Genomic DNA, 24201 nt, shown 5'->3' on the forward strand with positions numbered 1-24201 from the left:
GTCAGAGCCTAGACTTAAACCCCATTGAAAATCTGTGGAATGACTTGAAGACTGCAGTCCACAAACAGGCACCATCAAATTTAACGGAACTTGAGCAATTCTGCAAAGAAGAGTGGGCAAATATTGCAAGGTCTAGATATGCAAAGTTAGTAGAGACATATCCCAACAACCTAAAGGCTGTAATTAAAGCAAAATGTGGTCCAACAAAATACTAACATAAGGGGGGGGGGGGGGGGTGATCCTTTTTTCCAACATGTTGGTGTTATATCTTTCACCTGTATGTTATAGGTTGCACTAGTAAATGCAGCTGGATAAAACAAAAACTGTGTCTGTCTTCATTTCAGGCTGCAAAGCAACAACATGTGATTATTTTAAGGGGGGGGGGATTCTTTTATATACAGTGGGTATAGATGTAAGACTTAAAATAATTATCATCCTTAATCTTCAAGGGTGCAAGGACCATTTGGATGATAATAATTTTGTGTCACATCTGGATTCATATGAGCATTGAATATGCATGGGCACTGAAGTTGGATATATTTACTGGATTTGGATTTACATCTATATACACTGTATATATGTTTGTATTATAGTTTAAAATTCACTTTTTCTGTTTAATGGTCTGTAAAAATAATTTACAGGTGATTTATTAGAGCACTTCATTTTATGTAGGAGGATTTATTTTCATGCTGATGTTCACTAATTAGTGCTGGCTATCTTTAATTTTAGAAATAGGGTACCTATTGCAGAGCAGGAGTAAAATAATACTCCTATGACAGAAAGTGCCTATATAAGGGCCTCCATGGTAGGATCACCTGATTAATCACCATAGCAGTTACAGAAGCAGCTTCTTTAGCTCTAAAGCAGTGGTTCTCAATCTGGGGGTCGAATTACTTTTTTCCAGGGGTCACCGAATCCTGGGCTGTTCCTGAAGCTTGCACCACTCTCCCAGACTTTTCAAGGCCGCCCAGCTGGGCTGTTCCTGGAGCCCGTGGTTGCCCACCCAGCCTCTTGGCAGCCGCCCATTCAGTTCACGGCATGGCTGGGGGTCAGAGACTAGAAGTCAGCTGACTGGTAAAGAATGTGAAGTGGGAGCGGCTGGAGGAGACCCTATCTCCTGATTTCGGCATAGGTGTCACTGCTGCGAGACACCACAAAGTCGGAGACACAGTGACTAACACTACCTGTGATTATAGTCACCATTAAAAGTCCCCACTACAGTTCTCAGATCAGCAGATGACCTTGATCAAGAGCACCTAAGTTAGATGATCAGAACTCCCCCGAGCACTGCCACTGATCCCACCCCCCACCAGCACTGCCACTCATACCAACTCCCCGCCAGCACTGCCACTCTTCCCAACTCCCCACCAGCACTGCCACTCATCCCAACTCCCCACCAGCACTGCCACTCATCCCAACTCCCCACCAGCAGTGCCACTCATCCAAACTCCCCACCAGCACTGCCACTCATCCAAACTCCCCACCAGCACTGCCACTCATCCAAACTCCCCACCAGCACTGCCACTCATCCAAACTCCCCACCAGCACTGCCACTCATCCCAACTCCCCACCAGCAGTGCCACTCATCCAAACTCCCCACCAGCACTGCCACTCATCCCAACTCCCCACCAGCAGTGCCACTCATCCCAACTCCCCACCAGCAGTGCCACTCATCCAAACTCCCCACCAGCAGTGCCACTCATCCCAACACCCCACCAGCACTGCCACTCATCCCAACTCCCCACCAGCACTGCCACTCATCCCAACTCCCCACCAGCACTGCCACTCATCCCAACTCCCCACCAGCACTGCCACTCATCCAAACTCCCCACCAGCACTGCCACTCATCCCAACTCCCCACCAGCACTGCCACTCATCCAAACTCCCCACCAGCACTGCCACTCATCCCAACTCCCCCCACCATGGAGTAAGAGAAGGAATAAAAATATAGAATGCATGGAAGGGAGCGGAAAAGAGGGGGAGGAACAAAGAAAAGGGAGAGAAAGAATCAGAGAAAGAACAAGAAAGAGAGAGAGATGGGGGGGGGGGGGGGGAATTAGGATAGTGAGAGATAAAACGGAAAGAAAGAGAACAAAGAAAAAGAGTGGTACATCCTAAAATGTACCATAAGGGGTTTTAATACTGTACGAGCGGTAGGGAATCAGGAAGTCCTAAATATCCGTGGGTTAGGGACGCAAATTACTTGTCTTGCCTTGGGTGCTGACAACCCACGCTACAAAAATAATTTTACTGTTAGGGGTCCCCACAACTTGGGAAATTTTACCCAGGGGTCACTGCACTAGTAAGGTTGAGAACCACTGCTCTAAAGGATAGGAGGGTTTAATTTTAAAGTTTAATTTGCTTTAACCACTTCAGTCCGGAACGTTTTACCCCGCTAATGACCAGGCCATTTTGCGATACGGCACTGCGTTACTTTAACTGACAACTACACTGTACCCAAATAAAATTGTTGTCCTTTTTTCTCCACAAATAGAGCTTTCTTTTGGTGGTATTTGATTACCTCTGCGGTTTTTATTTTTTGCACTAGAAACAAAAATAAAAAGAACGACTATTTTGAAAAAAAAAAAAACAATATTTTTTACTTTCTGCTATAAAACACATCAAATAAAAAAATGTAAAAAAAAATCAAATTTTTTCATTAATTTTGGCCAGTTTGTATTCTGCTACATATTTTTGGTAAAAAAAATTGCAATAAGCATATATCGATTGGTTTGCGCAAAAGTTATAGCGTCTACAAAATAGGGGATAGATTTATAGCATTTTTATTTATTTTTTATTTTTCTTACTAGTAACGGCGGCGATCAGCAATTTTTAGCAGGACTGCGACATTGCGGGGGACAGCTGACACTTTTGACACTTTTTTGGGAACCAATGACATTACTACAGTGATTAGTGCTAAAAACGTGCACTGTAACTGTACTAATAACACTGGCAGGGAGAAGGTTAACACCAGGGGCGATCAAAGGGTTGAGTGTGTCCCTAGGGGATGCTTTCTAACCATGTGGGGGATGGACTCACTAGATGAACACACCTTCCTGCTCATCTTTGAGCTTGCTGGAACTCTGTCCAAGTGGAACTGGACTAAGTGCCTGCAGGAACGCTCGGCATGTCAAGCCATTGGAGGTGTCAGGAGGACTCAAAGGCCCTGGCCGGGTATTGGCCTCAAGCTCCTACAGCTTGTATAGCTGGTAAAAACAATAGAATAATACGGCGCACTCTGGATACAACAATCTATAAAAGGGGGGGGGGGGGGGGGGGACAGTGGATTGTCAGTTTTCTTTTAGTGGTAATTAGTCCATGTGAGGAAAACAAAGTATAACAATACAAACAATATTAAAAACTGTCCATGGAGAGCTGCCAGTTCCAAGTTCAGAATGCACAAAAAACTCTGGAATAGACAAGGGACAAAAGAACAGCGCCCTCCAAGTGCAGTATGCAAGCTAAATTAATAAAAGTAATAGGTTAAAATCGATTTTAACTTATTACTTTTATTAAATTAGCTTGCATACTGCACTTAGAGGGCGCTGTTCTTTTGTCCCATAGCTGGTAAGCCTTCTATCTATGTGGTGGTGGATTCACAGCGTCCTTTGAATATAGAAGATCCGTCACAGGGGGTCCTTTAACCTTCATTCCCTGTTGGGGAGTTTCATGGAAGAGACTTTTAGGCCCCTTTCACACGATCGGACCGTTCAGGTCCGCCTGTCAGTTTTGACGGCTGACCTGAAGGGCGCTCCATGTTAGCCTATGGAGCGATGGATGTCAGCGACACATCCGCTGACATCCGACCCCGTCCAATCCGCAAAAAGCAGACGTATGGCCCTACGTCCAGGTCCGTCGCTGGCGGATCGGATTGGGTGAGATCTGACGAAAACGGACATGCTGTCCGTTTTCATCCGATCCCTCCATAGGCGGCAGCGGCGCCTGACAAGCCCCTCCCCGCTCAGTGAGCAGAGAGGGACCTGTCATCCGCCGGCTCAGCGGAGATCAACGGACTGATCTCCCACTGAGCCGGCGGACCGAGGCGGGCTCCGTGTGAAAGGGGCCTTATACTTATTTAATGTTTATTTTTCATACTTATTTTTAAATTTCATTTAAAAAATTTTATTTTTTTTCACTGATTATTTTCATGTCACCCATTCATTCGTTGAATTGGTCGTTTTGCTCATCCAATAAGTCACATGTGTGTATCTTTTCACTGGACTATATCCACATCTATTGTTTTTTTTGCAGGTTATGTTCCAATTAGGATTTGGTGTAGATCTTTGCTAGTTTGTTCTAGGAGTTTTGGAAATTTGACATCATATAGTTTGGAGGATGGATATGTAAGTTTTATACCTAGGTATGTTATAGGTATGGTTGTAGCCATCAGAAGCAATCATTGTGTTCTGCTGGTGGGGAAGGCGTCCCTGTCGGCAGAACACAATAGCGCTGCGGGACTGTGTTGGAGGTGTTTGAGGAATTGAGCAATTTTCTTTCCTTCAACCCGTGATTGAAGGAAAGAAAATTGCATAATGTATGACCTGCCTTAGGTACACAGCTTTGCGTTAAACACACAAGACATAAACAGACATAAATATATGACTGAACAGAACTTCTGTACCTGCCTCTGTAGCTGCCTCGTTACAATGTTTCAGTTTGTTCTGGCTCTGAAAAGACACAAGGATTTCATTTTATAAATTCTCTCTGAGGCTTCATAGGGAAACAAACATTTGCTACATATTGGAAGTGATAATTTAGTTCTTGAATAACTTTAAGTAGCCAATTTAATCTCTAAGGCCTGGTTCACACCTATGCATTTTTTAGTGTCTTTTCAGTTTTGCAGAAACACACTACAGTACATTTAATATGGTTTTCTATGGATGTAGTTCACATCTGTGCATTTTATGGAAAGGGCCAGGGACTTTTTTCTGGTTTTTGGTTTCATAGACTTCAATAATGCGTATTGAAAAACGCAAAATGCACCTGGAATATGCAAACTGCAACCTGCACAAGTGTGAACCAGGCCTTACTAAGTATGTGGCTTCTTTATCTTTAATCCTTACCTATGTTCCAGTTTCAGCTGGTGCCTTGGCCATTACCCTAGGTTTCTTGTTTCAAGGTGACTCCTTGCTCTTGTAGCATCCAGTGGTCTCCAAACTGCGGCCTGGGTTCCAGATAAGGCAATTTGCTTGCCCTATCCAGCCCTTGGGGCACTATTCCTCCCGCTGATATGAGACACAATTCTGCCAACTGATACCAACAGTGGGGCACCATTTTTCCACTGACACCAATAATGAGGGAACCATTCCTCCTGATGATACCAACGATGAAGCATTATTCCTCTCCCTAATACCAAATGTGAGGGTGTATACCCCCACTAATGCCAGGAATATTTACAATCCCGCTGGCCACAATCCAGCCCCCAAAAGTCTGAAAGACAATAAACTGGCTCTTTGTTTAGAAAGTTTGGAGACTCCTGCTATAGAGCCACCCTTGCACTAGGGTGTGCTTTCCCTATGGTGTGGGAAACACACAGCCCAGATGGCAAGGCACTTTCCTGCTCCTCCTTCCCCCCTCCCTTCTCCAAACAGACTGCCGGTGTTCTGACGAGAAGTGTCCTCGTATCGGATAGTGTCTGCCCCGTACTGCACAGGCGCAGCGCTTGCACAGTACGGAGGAGAAGGAGACGCCGAAAGTGTCCGAAGTTGATCAGCTGACCATCAGCTGTACACAGCGCTTGGGCACTTAATAGTGAAGGCTTTGTAAGAGGGCCCCTCGCGGGCTCGTTTCACTCGCCACGCTTCAGGGAACGGCCTCGCTGCGCTCAGCATCTATTTATTCTAACTCTATGTCCACTTGGATAGTAGGGAATGAACCTGGACACAGGGCAGAATAAATGCGCAGGCGCCGTGTACAGCTGATGATCAGCTGTTGAACTTCGGAGACTTTCGGCGTCTTGTTTGTCCTCAGTACTGCGCCTGCACAGTACAGGGCGGACACTATCCGATGGGGGACAGTATTCAACAAGACACCAGGATCCCTGGATGGACTGTCCTGCTATGCTTTTGGCTAAGATTGTTTAACCACTGACCGCTGAAACACACCACATCAACTACATTGTGGCTGCAGATCTACAGGGATCCTTGTGTGGAATCTTGGGGGACACAAATTTTCCCTTTCCCCTTTGGGGACCACGAGTTCTGTCATGTATGTCACAGCAACATTTTGTTTTTCGATTACAGCCGATCTTTGGCTGATCGCTCTGTTGAATGCAATACTCTTTGTGACCTTCTATACACATATGCCCTGATGAAGGGACTTATCTTGTCCCGAAACGTGTTGGGTACAAAGAACAGAAGATCACACATACTACAACAGCTATCACATGTGTTGTGACAATATATGTTTTATTGGTGATGTATGCATCATTTTATATGTTTGTAACAATACACTTTGATATTTTTTATATATCTGTTCTCTTCAGTTGCCCTTAAAGTCCCACTAGGACCGGGGGGGGGGTACTTACCACTTTTTCTACTTCTATTTATGAGGGATGGTGGCAACAACATACGGCTTACCTGGGTGGTCTATTGTTTGTATAACAGACTGATTGGGGACTGCACTGTCCACTGCTAACGCTTTCCTGTGAAAACCAGATGTTCAGGGGAGCAGCACTGAGAGAGCAGAGGCCAGCAGCAGAATGTTAACAAATAGTTTAATGGGGAATGTTTATTTTATTTAATGTTAAAAAAAACTGTTAGGTTAAAACTGGTAAAGGGGTTGTAAACCCTCTTGTTTTCTCACCTTAATGCATCCTATGCATAAAAAACTTCTAGTGACCGCCCCCCAGCCCCCCATTTTACTCACCTGAGCCCTGGAATTACCCACGGTGGAGATGCAATCTTCCTCTGTCCGGGGTTCTCGGCTCTTGATTGGATATATTGATAGCAGCGCAGCCATTAGCTCCCGCTGCTGTCAATCAAATCCAATGACATGGCACCGGGGGGCGGGGCCGAGACCGGCATTCTGTGTCTATGGATGCAAATACTGGACTCGGGAGCGCGCCCGCAAGGTGACCCGTCAGGAGAGCACTTCTTCCAGGGGGTTATATGATGCGGGGAGGAGCTACCAGCACCGCCGGGGGACCACAGAAGAGGATGATCGGGGCCACACTGTACAAAACGAACTGCACAGTGGAGGTAAGTATAACATGTTTGTTATTTAAAAAAAACAAAACCTGAAAGGTGTTGTGAAGGTTCGTGTTTTTTCACCTTAATGCATCCTATGCATTAAGGTGGAAAAACACCTGGCAGTCACTGGCCCCCTAGCCGCCCCGTTTTACTTACCTGAACCCCTTCATTTAGTCGGCAGGGAAGCACTGTCTTTCTCTCCACGGGCTCCCGGCTCTTGATTGGATAGATTGAGAGAAGCGCAGCCATTGGCTTCCGCTGCTGTCAATCAATTCCACGCAAATGCTGGACTCCGGAGCACACCCGCAAGGTAATCTCCCGGGAGAGTGCTTCTCCCAGAGGGTTTATCTGATGCTGGGAGGAGCCGCGAGAGCCGCCGGTGGACTCCAGATAAGCAGGTTTGGGGCCACTCTGTACAAAACGAGCTGCACAGTGGAGGTAAGTATGACATGTTTGTTATTTAAAAAAAATAAAAATTACCCTTACAATCACTTGAAGCTTTACAATCACTTTAGGCTACAAAACACTGAAGCTTTAATACTACAGTACTTTGAAGTATAAAGGCAAAACTTTTTTTTTTTTAGATTTGGTGATGAGAGGTTAGAACCACTGTCAATTTTCTTTTCTGTCTGTGCTCCATTACAGAGAATTACTCTCTCTAGTTATCCTGTTCACCAATGTCACTGAGAATATAAGTGAAGGTATATTCAAAATTTTGAGCTGTTTCTAGAAGACTAGAACAGAAATAGAAGGGGCATTTTTGAATGGGCTCACTTAGTCCTGTGAAAACCGTCTAAGCGGGGATATCCCTCACATTGGAAAGATATCCTCTCACTTCCTGTTGAGTCTACAGGACAGGAAATGAAGGCGAAATCTTGCTAATGAGACACAGATAGCAAAAAAGTGAGAGTAGTGTTAACTCTCCTCTACACCAGAAAGAATAAGAATAAAGATTTGGCTTTAGATATAATTTAAGATTTTCCCTGACACTGTTCCAAAATGCTAGTGGTTCCTAAGGCAGAAGGCTTTTTATCTTAATGGATTCTATTCATTAAGATAAAAAGCCTTCTGTGTGCAGCAGCCCACCTCATACTTACCTGAGCCCCATCTCCATCCAGCTATGTTGCAGGAGAGCCTCGGCTGCCCGTGTCCTGATTGGCTGAGACACACAGCAGGTGCCATTGGCTCCCGCTGCTGTCATTCAAAGTCAGTGAGCTAATTAAAAGAGAGAGGGGGCGGGGCGGAGCCACGGCTCTGTGTCTGAATGAACATACAGAACAGCGGCTCGGCTCGGGTGCCCCCATAGCAAGCTGCTCGCTGTGGGGGCACTTGGGAGGAGGGAGGGGCCAGGAATGCCGGCAGGAACCAGAGAAGAGGAGGATCTGGGCTGCTCGGTGCAAAACCACTACACAGAGGAGGTAAGTATAACAAGTTTGTTGTTTAAAAAAATAAAAAACTTTAGTATCACTTTAAAGTGATTGTAAAGTCTCCTTTTTTAATTTTTTTTTTTTTAAATAACAAACATGTTATACTTACATCCTCTGTGTAGTTGGTTTTCCACAGAGCAGCCTGGATCCTCCTCTTCTCGGGTCCCTCTTCGCTGCTCCTGGCCCCTCCCTTCTATCGAGTGCCCCCTCAGCCAACAGCTTCCTATGGGGGCACCCAAGCCGGGTCAGAGCTCTATGTGTCCATTCAGACACGGAGCCCCGACCTGGCCCCGCCCCCTCTCTCACCTGATTGGCTGACTGACAAGAGGAGGTATGCATTATTAAATCTCTCAGTTATTAAACCCATTTTTATTTAAAACCGACTAGCAAAAGTCTGCCAGTTCATTAAATAGGCTGAATATTGACAAAAGTCTCATTGATGACGACCAGTGTAGAGTTAGGGGGAGGGGTTGGAGTTGGCCCCAACCCCCGTCTATGAGGAGGTGTCAGCTGTAGATTCAGATACTGGTAGTAGTCCTTCCAGCCAGCAGCAGACGTGGAGAAGGGGAGTTGGTGGTGTAAACTGCCATGCTGGAGCGTACAGTGCCTGTGTCAGCCCCAGCAGAAGCAAGGGGGCCATATCTCATTGCAACACAGGCTGACCTGATGCAGGGACTGCTATGGATTTGCTTTTTTCTGGTATGGCAATCGAAGAAAAAACAAACCTGCGCCCTTTTCTTTAATGCAGCACAATACAACTCACGTGGGTTGGGGTGTGCTGCAGTGCATGTTCCTTGTGTTTGCACATTGGGGTGCCAAATAGCTAGGTAGATGACATACACAGGTATGCTGAGGTTTGTTGTTATTTGTAGTTTAGGACAGTCTTTTCTTACCTTTTCAACTTGCTTGGGATTTCCGGATATGGCCAGACGCTCGAAGTTCAGCTCTGCCTCCTCTGCTTCTCTGCATTTTTGTTCATAACATTTCTTTGACTAAACGTGGAATAAAGGAGACATGATCCCATGACACATGGGTACTAAAAGTATTATATGTTACAGAAAGAGACATAAACATTATTCAAGTTTTATACCCCTCCACCAAAGATGTGAACATTAGTTTGTGGAAACTGGCCTTCTATTAAATGTGTATGGCACAAAAGAAAACACCAAGGGGGTTATTTACAAAAGGCAAATCCACTTTGCATTACAAGTGCACTTGAAATTGCCCTAAAAGTGCACTTGGAAGTGCAGTCGCTGTAAATCTGAGGGGTAGATCTGAAATGAGGGGAAGCTCTGCTTATTTATCATCCAATCATGTGCAAGCTAAAATGCTGTTTTTTTATTTTCCTTGCATGTCCCCCTCAGAATCTACAGCGACTGCACTTCCAAGTGCACTTTCAGTGCAATTTCAAGTGCACTTTGCACTTGTAGTGTAAAGTGGATTTGCCTTTTGTAAATAACCCCGTGTCTTTATTATCCTCCTATTATCCTCATATTCACCAAATAGCAGATACCATGTATAAGATAGGCTGCGCTGCTATTGGGTAAAATGAGAGTGCACAGAGGACACGGGAGGCTGTATTCCTGGAATACAGCCTCCCGTGTCCTCTGTGCACTATACAGCCTCCCGTGTCCTCTGTGCACTCTGCAAAGCCGTCATCAGGGCCCCAATTCACGGGTAGCGCGGGCACCCCAACAAAGATTGGGCCCAGGGGATCTGAGCGGTATTACTTCAATTCAGTGGATCTTCTGAGCAGTGACTTGTGAGATACATTCCCAACAGAGACCCAGTGGCTGGGGGACACAGCCACTTGCTCGCACGATCTCTGTGACAGGAGATCTAGTGATCTGGTAAGGGGCAGATTTGTTTGAGGCGGAGGAATTCTTTTTATCATCACGCTCCCCAGGGAGACATCCTTTGCATGCCTCACACCGTTTGAAGATTGGTGTTTCTCCCTTTACTATGAAAATATTTCCAACAAGGACCTTTTTTTTTTTTAACTATATGGACTTAACAATATCTCTTGGTTTTTGATTCTCAATAGCAAAAAAACAAAAAATTGGACTGTAATGGTTTAGTTTGTGAGATCATAGTTTTTATTGTTTGTCAGCAAATATTCATTTTTTTGCTAATTTCTCTTTTTTGTTGTTCACTACTCAAGGATGTTATTGGTGTGGTCATATTAATCAACCATGATCGCATCTACCTAATAGCAGCGCAGCCTATCTTATATATAGCTATCGAGGTGGGGGTTGTCTCACATTTATGGTTGCAGCAGCACTAACATTTTTGTTTTTCATAGACGCACTTCTGAATGTTTATTTGATTTAAGGGATAGCGCAGTATTTTTTTGATTTGGAAGCAGATAGCTTGGACTGAGTACATCAGCCACACAGTAGGTAGGAACGTCCACAAAAGACATCCTCTACCATCCCTATTTTAACCATTTTCTCCTTCATTTGTGTCTCACATGCTCCCACTCCCAGACATTGCAGCTGTAAATTCAAAAAGCAGAGTGAAAAGCTACAGGCTTGCAAGTCAGCAGTGACAATGTTGATAGCCATGCCCCGTGCAATATTTTTTTTTATCCCACTGTAGAGCACAGACTACGTGAGAGTGGCAACTCTGCTCTGAATTCAGTGCAGTTCAGAGCAGTGCAGCATTGTTGCCACACCATCACAGGAAGCTGCACTCGTTGGACCAATGGTTGATTAGGGGGGCACTGGTGCCACCCCCCTAATCTACATGCAGGGCCCTGGACGCATGGATTCCAATGGGGGGGGGGGTCTCTTTAAACATGTCATTGTAGCCAGAGGCTTCAAAAAATGGTGGGCTTGGGGCGCAGAGCACTGCACTCCGAGCCCACCCAGTTGTGTGAGAATAGCGAATGACGCATAGAAGGAGGAGGGAGGAGACGCACGGCGGAAGCCGCCGTGATGCAGAGGAGGAGGAGGAGATGCGATAGAAGCCGCCGCCCGTAGCAAACTAGATGGGGTAAGTGCGGGACTGGATGACCGATCGCGAGACCCCCCGGGGGGTGGTGCAGGTGAACCGACCTACAGCGGGGGGGGTTGTTTTCCGCCCCCCCAAATAAATAAAACCTATAGCCGCAACTGCATTGGACCTCATTGGCAGGTCAACAGGTGGGACTTTGCAGATGGATTTATAATTAAAGCAGGGCTACAGGCTCCATCTGAAAAAATTGAAAGTCAACAGCTACATATACTGTAGCTGCTGACTTTTAATATTACTTAGCTGTCCACGAATCCAGCGATGTCTTCACCTGAGCCGATTTTTCAATTTGCTCTCGGGTTAAGGGAGCTGCAAGTCTGCCGCTGCCATCTGGGTTAAGGGAAGTTGGCAGCGAAGACTTGCAGCTTCACAGCCGGTAACCTAATCTAACCTTTTGGGTGGCGCTCCACTTTAAGTGCTGCGGTACTTTTTTAATGGGGGGCATAGTTCTACTTTACAAAGAACCACAAAGCCATTGGAACAATTGAGGTTTTCGACACCCATATCATTTTTATACAGCAATAAAACATGGACTTTGTTGAGTTTAAACTTTTCACAAATTGTTTGGCCAGGGTTCTATCTGTATCATTAAACAGATACTTTTTAATGTAGACAGACTCCAACTTACCTCCATTGTCTTCTTATACATGGACACTTTATTCTTTTGTAGGCGCTCCATGGCATTCTCATACTAAGTGAGAAAACGGTAAGATTCATTAGACCGAAGTATACCACTTGGGACAATCCTTAGACAGCCACAATAACATCTCCACCTATTTTGATGTTAGTAGCCCAATTTAGCAAAACATAGTAGCAGATTAAGGGCATTTTCACGTGGGCAGTCAGGGGTCAGTAAAAAAGGCGGCTGTGGTTTTACTGCCCCCAGTTGCCCACCTAAAGCTAATCAACAGCTGGGTGAGGCTGTTCACATGCCATGGCTGAGATGCTTTGTGCCATGCTGCGACATGCCCAGTTGACAGGCAGCGGCATCTGTCATACTGCGTCATCATGCAAGTCAATAGGCCGGCGCTGCAATTGCACACAGAACACTTGGCTTGCCATTGCAGTGCATTAGCTCCATTATAAATGGAAGAAGGCATTATAAAAGAAAAGACAGGCATTCAGGAGGAGTTGCAGGAGGTGGAGTCAGTATAGGAATCATTGCTGTCTGTGTCCCCATTGGAGAGATCACTCAATCTATTTGTCATGTTTACCATTGTCATTAAAAGTGAAAGTGAATGAAAATCCTAAATTTTGGTTTGTCCCCGGAACAGTGATAGAAGGGAAATCTTCCAATGGGGAAAATAGTGACAACCGGGGATTCCCTCAGTTTGAAGGGATTTCCTCTCGTTTCCTGTTGTAGTTATGGGACAGGAAGTGAAGAGAAGTCTCCCCAATGGGACACAGGTGGCAAAAAAAACTGACGTGTTATAACCCTCCCTTATGCCCTGTACACAAGATAGGATTTTCCAACAACAAATGTTGGATGTGAGCTTGTTGTTGGAAAGTCCGACTGTGTATATGCTCCATAGAACATTTGTTGTCGGAATTTCTACCAACAAATGTTTGAGAGGAGGTTCTCAAATTTTCCGACAACAAAACTTGTCGGAAATTCCGAGCATGTGTACACAATTCAGTAAAGAAGAGAGAGACCTCCACCATGTTAAATATAGAGTGTGGTGGTCCCATCCCTGGTATAATAGAACAGAGAAAAATGCCCCCCTCAATGGGACATTAATAGACCACCAACTCTTATCATAAAAAATATGTTTTTAATAATATATAATAAAAGACGTAAAAGTGTCTACATAATACAAAAATACATTCCATGAAGAAACAGAACAAAAAGTATGCAAATATAAATCATCATATCATATGTACTCTCCTACGGGTGATACCAAACGTGTTTCCAGTATTCTGATGCCTTCATCAGGGGTTTGAGAGTTGAGGATGTTTTACAAATGTATAAATTCCAATGGAATGATTCTATGTTCAAGCAGCACTAAAAGCGACAAGATTAAGTACAGTATTCCATGGACGCCAGACCAAAATAGTGGAAAAGCTGTAAATGTACTGTGTTTCCAGCATCAGTGTGTATTAGGCGAGGCTACTTGGGACAGGTAATCATTAGAGCTTTTTAAAAATGGGCTGAATAACGGACGGATAAATATCCAAACGTCCCAAAGTAGATGTGTCCTATGGATGTCCAGGTCCAATGTGTGGGTGCCTTCAGAAGAGAAGACATTCTCCAAGAGAATGTCTTTATTGAATGGAAAACAGTTCATACAGCAAATGGAGTCACAGATAAAATAGCTGATGTGTTTCACACCACTTTACTGGTGTTTATGACTAAGATCTGGTAAAGAGGTGTGAACCGCATCAGTTTTTTTATCTGTGACTCCATTTGCTGTATGAATTGTTTTCAATTCAATAAAGGCATTATCTTGGAGTGCGGCTATCTGGATTTCTTCGTTTGCTCGTATCTTGCCTACAGAGCCAGCACCCGTTTAGTGCAGGGTAGGTGACATTTTTGGACTGCTACCTGGAGTGGTATATTACTATGAATCAAAAAGACTTGTCTTTAGTTCTACTTGAACATTGCTGAGAGAAATCATAAAGCTCAGATAGGGTGGGGAAATCCATATATACAATGCGCCCTTCCAGTGTATTGTATCCTGCAGCAAGCTTACCTTTTTCCTCAGTTCCTTTTGTCTCTCTCTAAAGTCCTCCAAACTCTGCAGTTCTTCCCTCACAGTTGCTGCTAGTTGAATGTGTGAGTTCCCAATATTCTCAATTTCTGCAACAAGACAAAGAACATCCAGAAATGCTGAAGCACACAAAGGGCGATATTTACTTTATTATTTCTAGTATAAGTTACTAAACAAAATCAGTTTTCTAGAAATTCTTCAGTGTGTTCCTCATAGAACTAGAAGAGTGAAGGCCTGTATTCCTTTAATAAATGAAGCCCATATATTTGCATTGTCAGAGGCAACACCACTGTGTAGCATTTCCAAGCAAGAAGTAGTGTAGATGTACAGTAATCTAAAGGCAAATATGGCTTCCCTGAATGTATACATAATTACAAATTATACATGGAAACAAGGCTTTAATAAACACATAATGGTAAGAATATTTACATCATGCTGATTGTGTTCCACTTAAGGTATTGTATATGGTAATGATGTTTCAACATGGTCTAAAATTTCTTGCATCCCTTTTTGTGCATATTTGCACGTATACAAGTAAAATAAATTCTATCTCTGAGAATGGATTTTTATCCTTTTCAAATTAGCATTTTACGCAAATTTGCGGGTATGTGCGTAAAAACTACCCATCAACTCCGTTTTTTGTATTCATTTTTTACTCATCTATACGCAGCGCATGTTTACGCACCTGTGTGTACAGGCACATTGAAAATAAAAGGCTGCATTTAGATCAGTAAAAAAAAAACACCTGTATGCCTAAAGCCGGATACACACTATGAGTGGGTTGAATGGAAAAAAAAAAAGTCAGCTCCGATCGGAGCCGCTGTACTAACTAACTAACTAAAGTTAGTACAGCAATCTTCCCCGCTGAGCTATTGTGTTCTGACAGAGGGACGGCCCCCCGCCAGAACACTCCGATCAGCACTGATTGGGAGTCGGTCGGCTGCTGGTTTTCCAGCATGCTCGTCTGACAGAAGCCAGCCAATTTGGACAGGATGCCATACACACAGGCTGAATTTCGTTTTTTTTAAACGGCCAATGTCTCCCGACATTCAGCCCATGTGTACGGGGCTTAAGCCAGGCTATGGGTTATGCAATCTTCTTTCGTACAACCATGGGTTAAATAGCTGTACATGGCTGTGCTCCTATAAATGCTGATGCTTCTTTGTATGTCCTTTGATGTTTTCTCCTAACCCAAAAGTTATACAGTCAGGTCCATAAATATTGGGACATCAACACAATTCTAAACTTTTTGGCTCTATACACCACCACAATGGATTTGAAATGAAACAAACAAGATGTGCTTTAACTGCAGACTTTCAGCTTTAATTTGAGGGTATTTACATCCAAATCAGTTGAACGGTGTAGGAATTACAACAGTTTGTATATGTGCCTCCTACTTTTTAAGGGACCAAAAGTAATGGGACAGATTAACAATCATCCATCAAACTTTCACTTTTTAATACTTGATTGTAAATCCTTTGCAGTCAATTACAGCCTGAAGTCTGGAACGCATAGAAATCACCAGATGCTGGGTTTCATCCCTGGTGATGCCCTGCCAGGCCTCTACTGCAACTGTCTTCAGTTCCTGCTTGTTCTTGGGGCATTTTCCCTTCAGTTTTGTATTCAGCAAGTGAAATGCATGCTTAATCAGATTCAGGTCAGGTGATTGACTTGGCCATTGCATAACATTCCACTTCTTTCCCTTAAAAAACTCTTTGGTTGCTTTCGCAGTATGCTTTGGGTCATTGTCCATCTGCACTGTGAAGCGCCATTCAATGAGTTCTGAAGCATTTTGCTGAATATGAGCAGATAATATTGCCGAAACACTTCAGAATTCATCCTGCTGCTTTTGTCATCAGTCACATCATCAATAAATACAAGAGAACCAGTTCCATTGGCAGCCATACATTCCCACGCCATGACACTACCACCACCATGCTTCACTGATGAGGTGGTATGCTTTGCATCATGAGCAGTTCCTTTCCTTCTCCATACTCTTCTCTTCACATCACTCTGGTACAAGTTGATCTTGGTCTCATCTGTCCATAGGATGTTGTTCAAGAACTGTAAAGGCTTTTTTAGATGTTGTTTGGCAAACTCTAATCTGGCCTTCCTGTTTTTGAGGCTCACCAATGGTTTACATCTTGTGGTGAACCCTCTGTATTTACTCTGGTGAAGTCTTCTCTTGATTGCTGACTTTGACACACATACACCTACCTCCTGGAGAGTGTTCTTGATCTGGCCAACTATTGTGAAGGGTGTTTTCTTCACCAGGGAAAGAATTATTCAGTCATCCACCACAGTTGTTTTCCGTGGTCTTCCGGGTCTTTTGGTGTTGCTGAGCTCACCAGTGCGTTCTTTCTTTTTAAGGATGTTCCAAACAGTTGATTTGGCCACACCTAATGTTTTTGCTATCTCTCTGATGGGCTTGTTTTGGTTTTTCAGCCTAATGATGGCTTGCTTCAGTGATAGTGACAGCTCTTTGGATCTCATATTGAGAGTTGACAGCAACAGATTCCAAATACAAATAGCACACTTGAAATGAACTCTGGACTTTTCATCTGTTCCTTGTAAATGGGATAATAAGGGAATAACACACACCTGGCCATGGAACAGCTGAGCAGCCAATTGTCCCATTACTTTTGGTTCCTTAAAGAGTGGGAGGCACATATACAAACTGTTGTAATTCCTACACCATTCACCTGATTTGGAATACCCTCAAATTAAAGCTGAAAGTCTGCAGTTAAAGCAAATCTTGTTCGTTTCATTTCAAATCCATTGTGGTGGTGTATAGAGCCAAAAAGATTAGAATTGTGTCAATGTCCCAATATTTATGGACCTGACTGTATAATATTCCAACAAACACCTCTTGTGCATGAACCCTTGAAGTTGATAATGAAAGGTAGAAGCAGATTGAGTTGAAATCAAGTCTTTACATTTAACAGATCTTCTATTTCTTTATGTTTACCTAATATTTTTTTTTCACTTTTGCATTGTGAATTTTTAAGCTATAGAACAGAGGTCTCCAAATATTCATGGGCCACAAAAAATCAGTTTTATAGTTACATAGTAGGTAAGGTTGAATAAAGACAAAATAGTCCATCTAGTTCAATCTGTGTAGGTGTATGTGTGTCAGCGTCCATAATCATTTGCCATATCCCTGTATGTTGTGTTCTTTAAGATGCACGTCCAAGAGTCTTTTAAAAATATCGATACTCCCCACTGATACCACCACTTGTGGAAGAGAATTCCACATTCTTACCGCCCTGACAGTGAAGAACTCCCTATGCAGCTTAAGGTTAAACCAATTCTCCTCCAATCTCATTGTGTGGCCCCGTGTCCTCTTACACCCCTAAGATTGAATAGCTTTTTTGGTATGCTGGGATCACCATTGAGGTATTTGTAAATCACTTTCATGTCCCCACTCAAGCGTCTTTTCTCCAGGGAGAATAAATTTAGTGCTTGTAGTCGCTCCTTGTATTAATTTAGTTGCCTTTCTTTGGACTCTCTCCAGCTCCAGAACATTCCTTCTGAGGACTGGTGACCAGAACTGGGTGGAATACTCCAGATGTGTTTTATAAAGTTTTATAAAGTGGCAGGATTATAGTTTTATCTCTGGAGTATATTCCCTTTTTTATGCATGCTAATATTCTGTCGGCTTTGGTAGCTGCGGCTTGACACTGCATGCTATTGCAGTCTTCCTCTAGAACCCCCAGATCTTTCTCCATCCTTGACTCCCCCAGTGAGTAGTTTGCGTTTATAAATTAATGAATAAAATTTTAACAAAAACATTTTTTCCAATCAGTATTCTATGATTTAGAACAAAGAAAAAACTTCAGTAAAACAAAGAAAAGAAAATCCAAATAAACTTGAGTCAGAGTCCTCCCTAACATCAGGGTTCCCATCAGAGTCCTCCTTACATCAGAGTTCCCATTAAAGTCCTTACATGAGAGTCCTCTTACATCATAGACCCCTCTTACATGAGTAAGTCCCCATCAGAGTCCATCCTATATCAGAGGGTTAGATAAAATTCTGCAGCAGGCTGGATTTGGCCCATGGGTCGTAGTTCGGAGACCCCTGTTTTAGCACACCGTGCTATACTAGCACATGAATCTGTTTACTCTAATGAAATAGAATCACTCCTAAAGAAACAGTAATGCATAAAAATACTTTAAAAAATGCATTCCAAAGGCTATGTGAGTCATTACTGAAAAATGAAAATAGGATTACTTACGCTGTTTTAATGTATCAAAGGATCCTCGTAATTGGCTGGAAATAATAATAATAATAATAAGTGAATCATAGCAATATATTTTTTGCAATTAAAGCGATACAAAAACAAAAATGCAGCTTATCAATACTCTGATATGGTGGCTCCATTAGTTTTCTTACATAAAGGCTTTATTTCCTTTATTTTCATTTTTATATGGTCTGGCCAGCAACACACTTCCTGTCTTTGGTGTCTCCACCCTATGGAAGAGCAATGGGGACTCCTTGGACAGCAGCATTGTCAGTCTGTCAGTATAGGGATGGGGTAGTGTTAGATGCACTAGTGGTTTTAGATGAACTTGACTTAAAATGAAAGCCAAACTATAGCTAACACTTTTTAAGCATTTACAGTAATTCTTGGAATAAAGATTTTACATAAATGAATGAAAGCTGACCATTGTAAGCACCCCTGCTATAAGGTAACAGACCTGCTAGCATGATCACCAGGTGAAAAGAAAAGAGAAGACTAAAAAAAAGAAAACAAATGCAGCCACTATACTTAAGAATTGATAAGCTACAATATAATAAATGTTTGTTTTTGGGTTTAATACCCCTTGAAACCAAATTGTATCACTCCATAGACATCCCATGCCAACCTGTTTGTGCAAAAAAAAAAATGCAATTGTGCATTCTGCACACAAAAGCTGGAACTGGGCTTTAACACTCAGCTCCTATTATTGCTTGACTTTGCAAACTTTCTGGCATTTTGTGTGCACACAGCCCAGTTTTCCTGGCAAAATGTTCCTGCGCAACCTATGGTAGTGAATAGTGGGAACCCCTGTAAATTTTTTAGCCCATTGAGATCTTTCTTCACCCTCTGTCCCCAGAGTATAGGGAGACCCCCCTAGACAATTGTCACCCAAACAAGTGTCCCTATTGGAAGGTTTCCCCTTTTATAACTGTTCTTGTGACAACTCAAATTTTGAATGTATGGATTTTGAATGGAATTTATCTCAATTTCAGTCTCAGTGACAATGGTCCCCAGGACAAATAAAGAGTGTAAATCTCCCCAGCAGAGATGCAGAAAGCATTACAAACCTAAAATAAATTCTAACCACTGTCATTATCACACCAAAGTGCAAGTGATAAATAAAAGAGGGAAAAGGAATTGTACTTACCGAACCAAAGAAGAAAGACATCACAACAAAAATCTTAAAGTCGTTGTAAACCCTGACATCTACCCTGTGAATTGACTGGCCTTGGGTGATACACAGACATTAAATAAATTATCCTACATGAGTTGTACCTATCCATCTACAGTCTTCTCTGATCTACATGTGTTCAAAATTCAGAAGTTATAAAGATTGTCTGGGAATTTAGAAAAAAGTGGACGGAGAGCTGAAATCACACACTGCAGAGCTCAGTGAGGAAAGCTCTGAGAGCTGATTGGAGGGAAGGGAAGGGCCCCTCTTTATATAGCTCACAGGAACAGAGCTGAGGCTGTCAATCGGTTGGAGATCCCCCCCCCCCCCCCCCGTCACCATTTTTCTCTTGGTGTCAGGAAAATTTGTCAGAAGTCACTCATGCTGATAGCAGAGGAACAAAGCAGCAGACAGAAATTACACTTAGAGGGAGGTTTAAAACTGGTGCACACAGAATCTGGTGCCGCTGTGCAAAGTAACCTATCAGCTTCCAGGTTTTATTGTCAAAGCTGAAGTTAGAAGCTGATTGGTTACCATGCAGAGCTGCACCAGATTTGGTGTGCTCCAGTTTTAGTAAATCTCCCTCTTAGTGCTCTGTATTGAGACAAGTACACACTATAGAAGGATATGCTTTATTCATATTTCATGTCTGAGGTTTACAACCATTTTAAAGCTAAACTCCAAACAGATATAAAAGCCAACAATAAATTGAACTACCTAAAACTACAACGAACTGTAATAAAAAAATGAAATTCTGTATTCTCTTAATAAAAGGGAAAAATAAATAAATAAATAAATAAAAACAAAAAAAAAATAAATCATGCAGCTATGTCCTCCTTAAGATTTTTAATGCACACAACGAATATTAAAACACCATGACTACACTAAGGCCATTAAAAATGTCTACGCCCTCTATAATTTCCCAACACAAGAGGATGCAAAGATTCTTTAAATACCAGAAATATCCAAATGAAAAAAAATCATATACAAATTATTCCCTGGCTCTTCCAAAAGAATTGTAAAACTCCAAGAATTGTATGTTGACCCTAAATATCAGTGGCTCAAAAATATTGTGCACATAGTACAACCAAGTACTCTAATTTAAACAATTCTTCATGAATCAAATAAAGCTTCAAATTTTAAATTCTCAAGAATAAATCCAATTGTAGAGTAACTTTACAGGAATAAGTTATGATCTATACTGTTTTCAGAAAATGATATAAGAAGACAGAGCCGCGCTCCTACAAACTCCATAAATCACAAAATTATATATGTGTTAAAGTCCATAAAAGTCCTAAAAAGGTGCTTCTGCAAATCAAATGCCCAAAAGGGATTGAGTGTTAAAGAATCGTGTTAAAAAAACAAGTGACACCCAAATAAAAAACAGTGCTCTTCCTCTTCTCCAAGATAGAAACACTCCACCCTCAACAGAAATATACGATCTATTTTCTCAAAGAAGGTCAAAATCGCTTATGGTTAGTATATCCCCATATAGGTATCGTGTACTCGATCCACCAACGATATCCTAAGCATCTGGACAGCTGAATAGCATCATCTCCTGTAAAGTGCTCCTGTGCCTTTAAGAGATCCTGTGTATATTTCGTTCACAAGGGGAAGATGTGAAAGAACTTCTTATTGTGATTTTTATTAGAAAACATTTATCAAATGTGTAATCAGGCACGGAATAGTAATTAAAACCGTCGGTATGCGCTCTACCTGCACTCCAATGACTGGAAATGATGTGTCCCGGAAGGTCCGCCTTTTAATATTTGATTTTCAGTTTTTTGTATTATTATTATTGAATTAATTGATATAGCACCTTTTAAATATAATTAGTGCAGGGGTTTACTATTGTTTTAATCATCTATACTGTATATACTTATTGGAGAAATATCCTTCTGGTCCAGAATGGCTAATGCTGACACTATACATCCATTAGTATCTACTGTATGTATAAAAGAATAGTGCAGCACTATATCATATAAATAACAACAATATTAAATAAATGAATAGTAAATGATGCTGTGTTGATATGTTCTCAGAAAATAATTAGCATTAACAAATTAGCACAGAAAAATAATAAATAATAAGCAGCCTCTCAAAAATAGTGATACATAAAAAAAGTTCCATAGATCCATAGTAGGGGTCAAAGTCTTTACCAGGTAACTATAAACCTGTCTAGCTTCTATAGTTGGGAAGATACTGGAGCCAGGTTGGACCTACAAATACAGTTAGGTGACTGTACAGCCTGCTCCCTGCCACAGAGGACTGATAATATTGGCTGACACCAATTTAATGCTAGGATGCCCCTGGTTGGATGGAAGCAAAGTAATTCCATGATATATTGTGCCAATTCAAAGAGCTATATCTTTTGGCCTTTTTCATTACAAGCTCTTTTTCACCAAGTTCTACATTATTTTAACTCAAATATCTGAAATATCTGTTGGGCAGACATCCAGTTTTGGATGTGGTTACCATATCGACATATGAGATCTAACTTCTTGTGAGAGTCTTTGCAATATGATATGCTTCTTTTTTTAATGGGCTTGCTGAAGCAGCTTTTTCATGTGGAAAGTTCTAACATCAAGAAGATATGATATGATATTATTTTGAATCTAATCTAATACTCCGTTATCATTTTACAGTATACTTTGCAAAGGTGTATAAATGCTTCTGCAGGAAAGATAATTTTGGAGTGTTTCAGTATTCATAAGATACAGATTGCTTGTGCAAGCTCATACTTACCTTGGGTGCCATCATATAAACACAGCTCCTGTGGATTTAATATTTATATATCTGCTACACCACAACCTTCTGCTACCTACATCTCTTACAGACATTGTTTTGACATATACTTATGGATATAAACTCCATATAATTCTACGCTTAGGTTTTTTCCTTACAGTGTAGCCACCACTGAAGGCCCCACCCTGACGCGTTTCATCAAAGATGACATCACCAGGTGATCCCCCTGAAGACGTCATCTGTGATGAAACACGTTGGGTGGGTCTTCATGGGTGATGTCATCATGGATCACAAATGGTTGTAAAATTCCATCAATATATTTACTAATTTTCTCAGCCAGAGATTGTTTGTCTGCCAGGGGTATCACTGATTGATTTATACTTTGGAAGTGAGTAAAACACCAGTATATTTGGGTGTTGTGCTTTCAGGTATTACACAGTTTCCTTATCCATTACCCCTCAATAGAAAGCCCAGTCAACGACAACAGATAATGCTTTTTTATTCTTATTCACTCCTATCTACATTATTTTAGTTGACCACCATTTTCTGACACATTTTCCAATAATTCTGCCCCCTATTATGACTGTATTTACACTCTTAGGGCTTGCTGTTTCACCAGAGTCAAATTGTATTCATATGTCTGTAACAACTGCCCCAAACACTGCATGCTAGCTATTGTAGATAATGGGAGGAAAGTCTTCAGTTTTATACTATAGCTGGAAGCTCTAGGCACTTAAAGGGCTTTGCTACTTTAAGAGGGTGCTCCCTAATTCTGTGTGTTGTTTGAGCTTTTGAATGTGAGATCTGATGTTTTATTTTTAATAATGTGGAACACAATGGGGGAGATTTACTAAAACTGGAGAGTGCAAAACCTGATGCAGCTCTGCATAGAAACCAATCAGCTCCCAGGTTTTATGTCAAAGCTTAATTGAACGAGCTGAATTTAGAAGTTGATTGGCTACCATGCACAGCTGCATCAGAGTTTACACGCTCCGGTTTTAGTAAATCAACCTCTATGTGTTTTGTTTGTTTTCTATAATAAAAGACACTTTTGCTACTGGCTTTATATTGTTAATGGGTGCAGTTATTACAATATCAGTTTTATTAACCGGTAAATGCACTATCTATAGTTACTGCAGAACTTAGAATAAAAGTTTAGCGTGAAGTGTGGCGATAGTTTGGGGGTTTAAAGGGTTATTTTTCAAACATTCTAGATTTTACTCCTAATTTACCTCTAATTTCATGATAAAATCTATATCACTTGAAGAATCGTCTTCACTGGCTACCCCTTCATTCTTATCCACTAAATTCAGGGCAATTTCCACCAACATTTCCTTCCACTTATAAGCTTGCCAAATCCCTCAAAGCCACCTGTATTCACATCCAGTCATTTGTGACCAATCCTTCAAATTACAATTCACAGGTTGGTACGTTTATTGGCATTTATTTGCAAAGAAACATTCTTTATTGCCTCAAATGGTCTCCCCATATAGTGACACGCAATTTAAGTCACCTCGCTAGTACTCTGCAGCTCTTCTAAGCTTCAGAAATTTCATTGAACCACCATATGATTTTCATATCTATTTACCACTCTGTGAAGTAGATATTGTTCCATCCTATGTCTTCCTGGACTGAGATCCATCTGTGAGTCCACCATTTGTAACATACCCAGACTCTTGACCATTCTCAATCTCTGGGTGCCCCTCCC

At 42.0% G+C, this 24201-nt stretch overlaps 1 protein-coding gene across 2 annotated transcripts in view; it reads right to left on the reverse strand.

The window, feature by feature from the left end:
* Positions 1-24201, reverse strand: part of PSTPIP1 (proline-serine-threonine phosphatase interacting protein 1) — a 114041-nt gene that overhangs the window by 17860 nt on the left and 71980 nt on the right. For both annotated transcript variants that reach the window (XM_073619197.1, XM_073619196.1), the window contains exons 4-8: positions 18572-18606; positions 14320-14426; positions 12258-12320; positions 9511-9609; positions 4622-4667 (exon numbers count right to left, since the gene is read on the reverse strand). In XM_073619197.1, coding sequence (XP_073475298.1) covers positions 4622-4667; positions 9511-9609; positions 12258-12320; positions 14320-14426; positions 18572-18606 — 350 coding nt within the window. The remainder of the gene's footprint in view (positions 1-4621; positions 4668-9510; positions 9610-12257; positions 12321-14319; positions 14427-18571; positions 18607-24201) is intronic.

Source organism: Aquarana catesbeiana, linkage group LG03 (assembly GCF_042186555.1).
Source record: "Aquarana catesbeiana isolate 2022-GZ linkage group LG03, ASM4218655v1, whole genome shotgun sequence".
Taxonomy (NCBI): domain Eukaryota; kingdom Metazoa; phylum Chordata; class Amphibia; order Anura; family Ranidae; genus Aquarana; species Aquarana catesbeiana.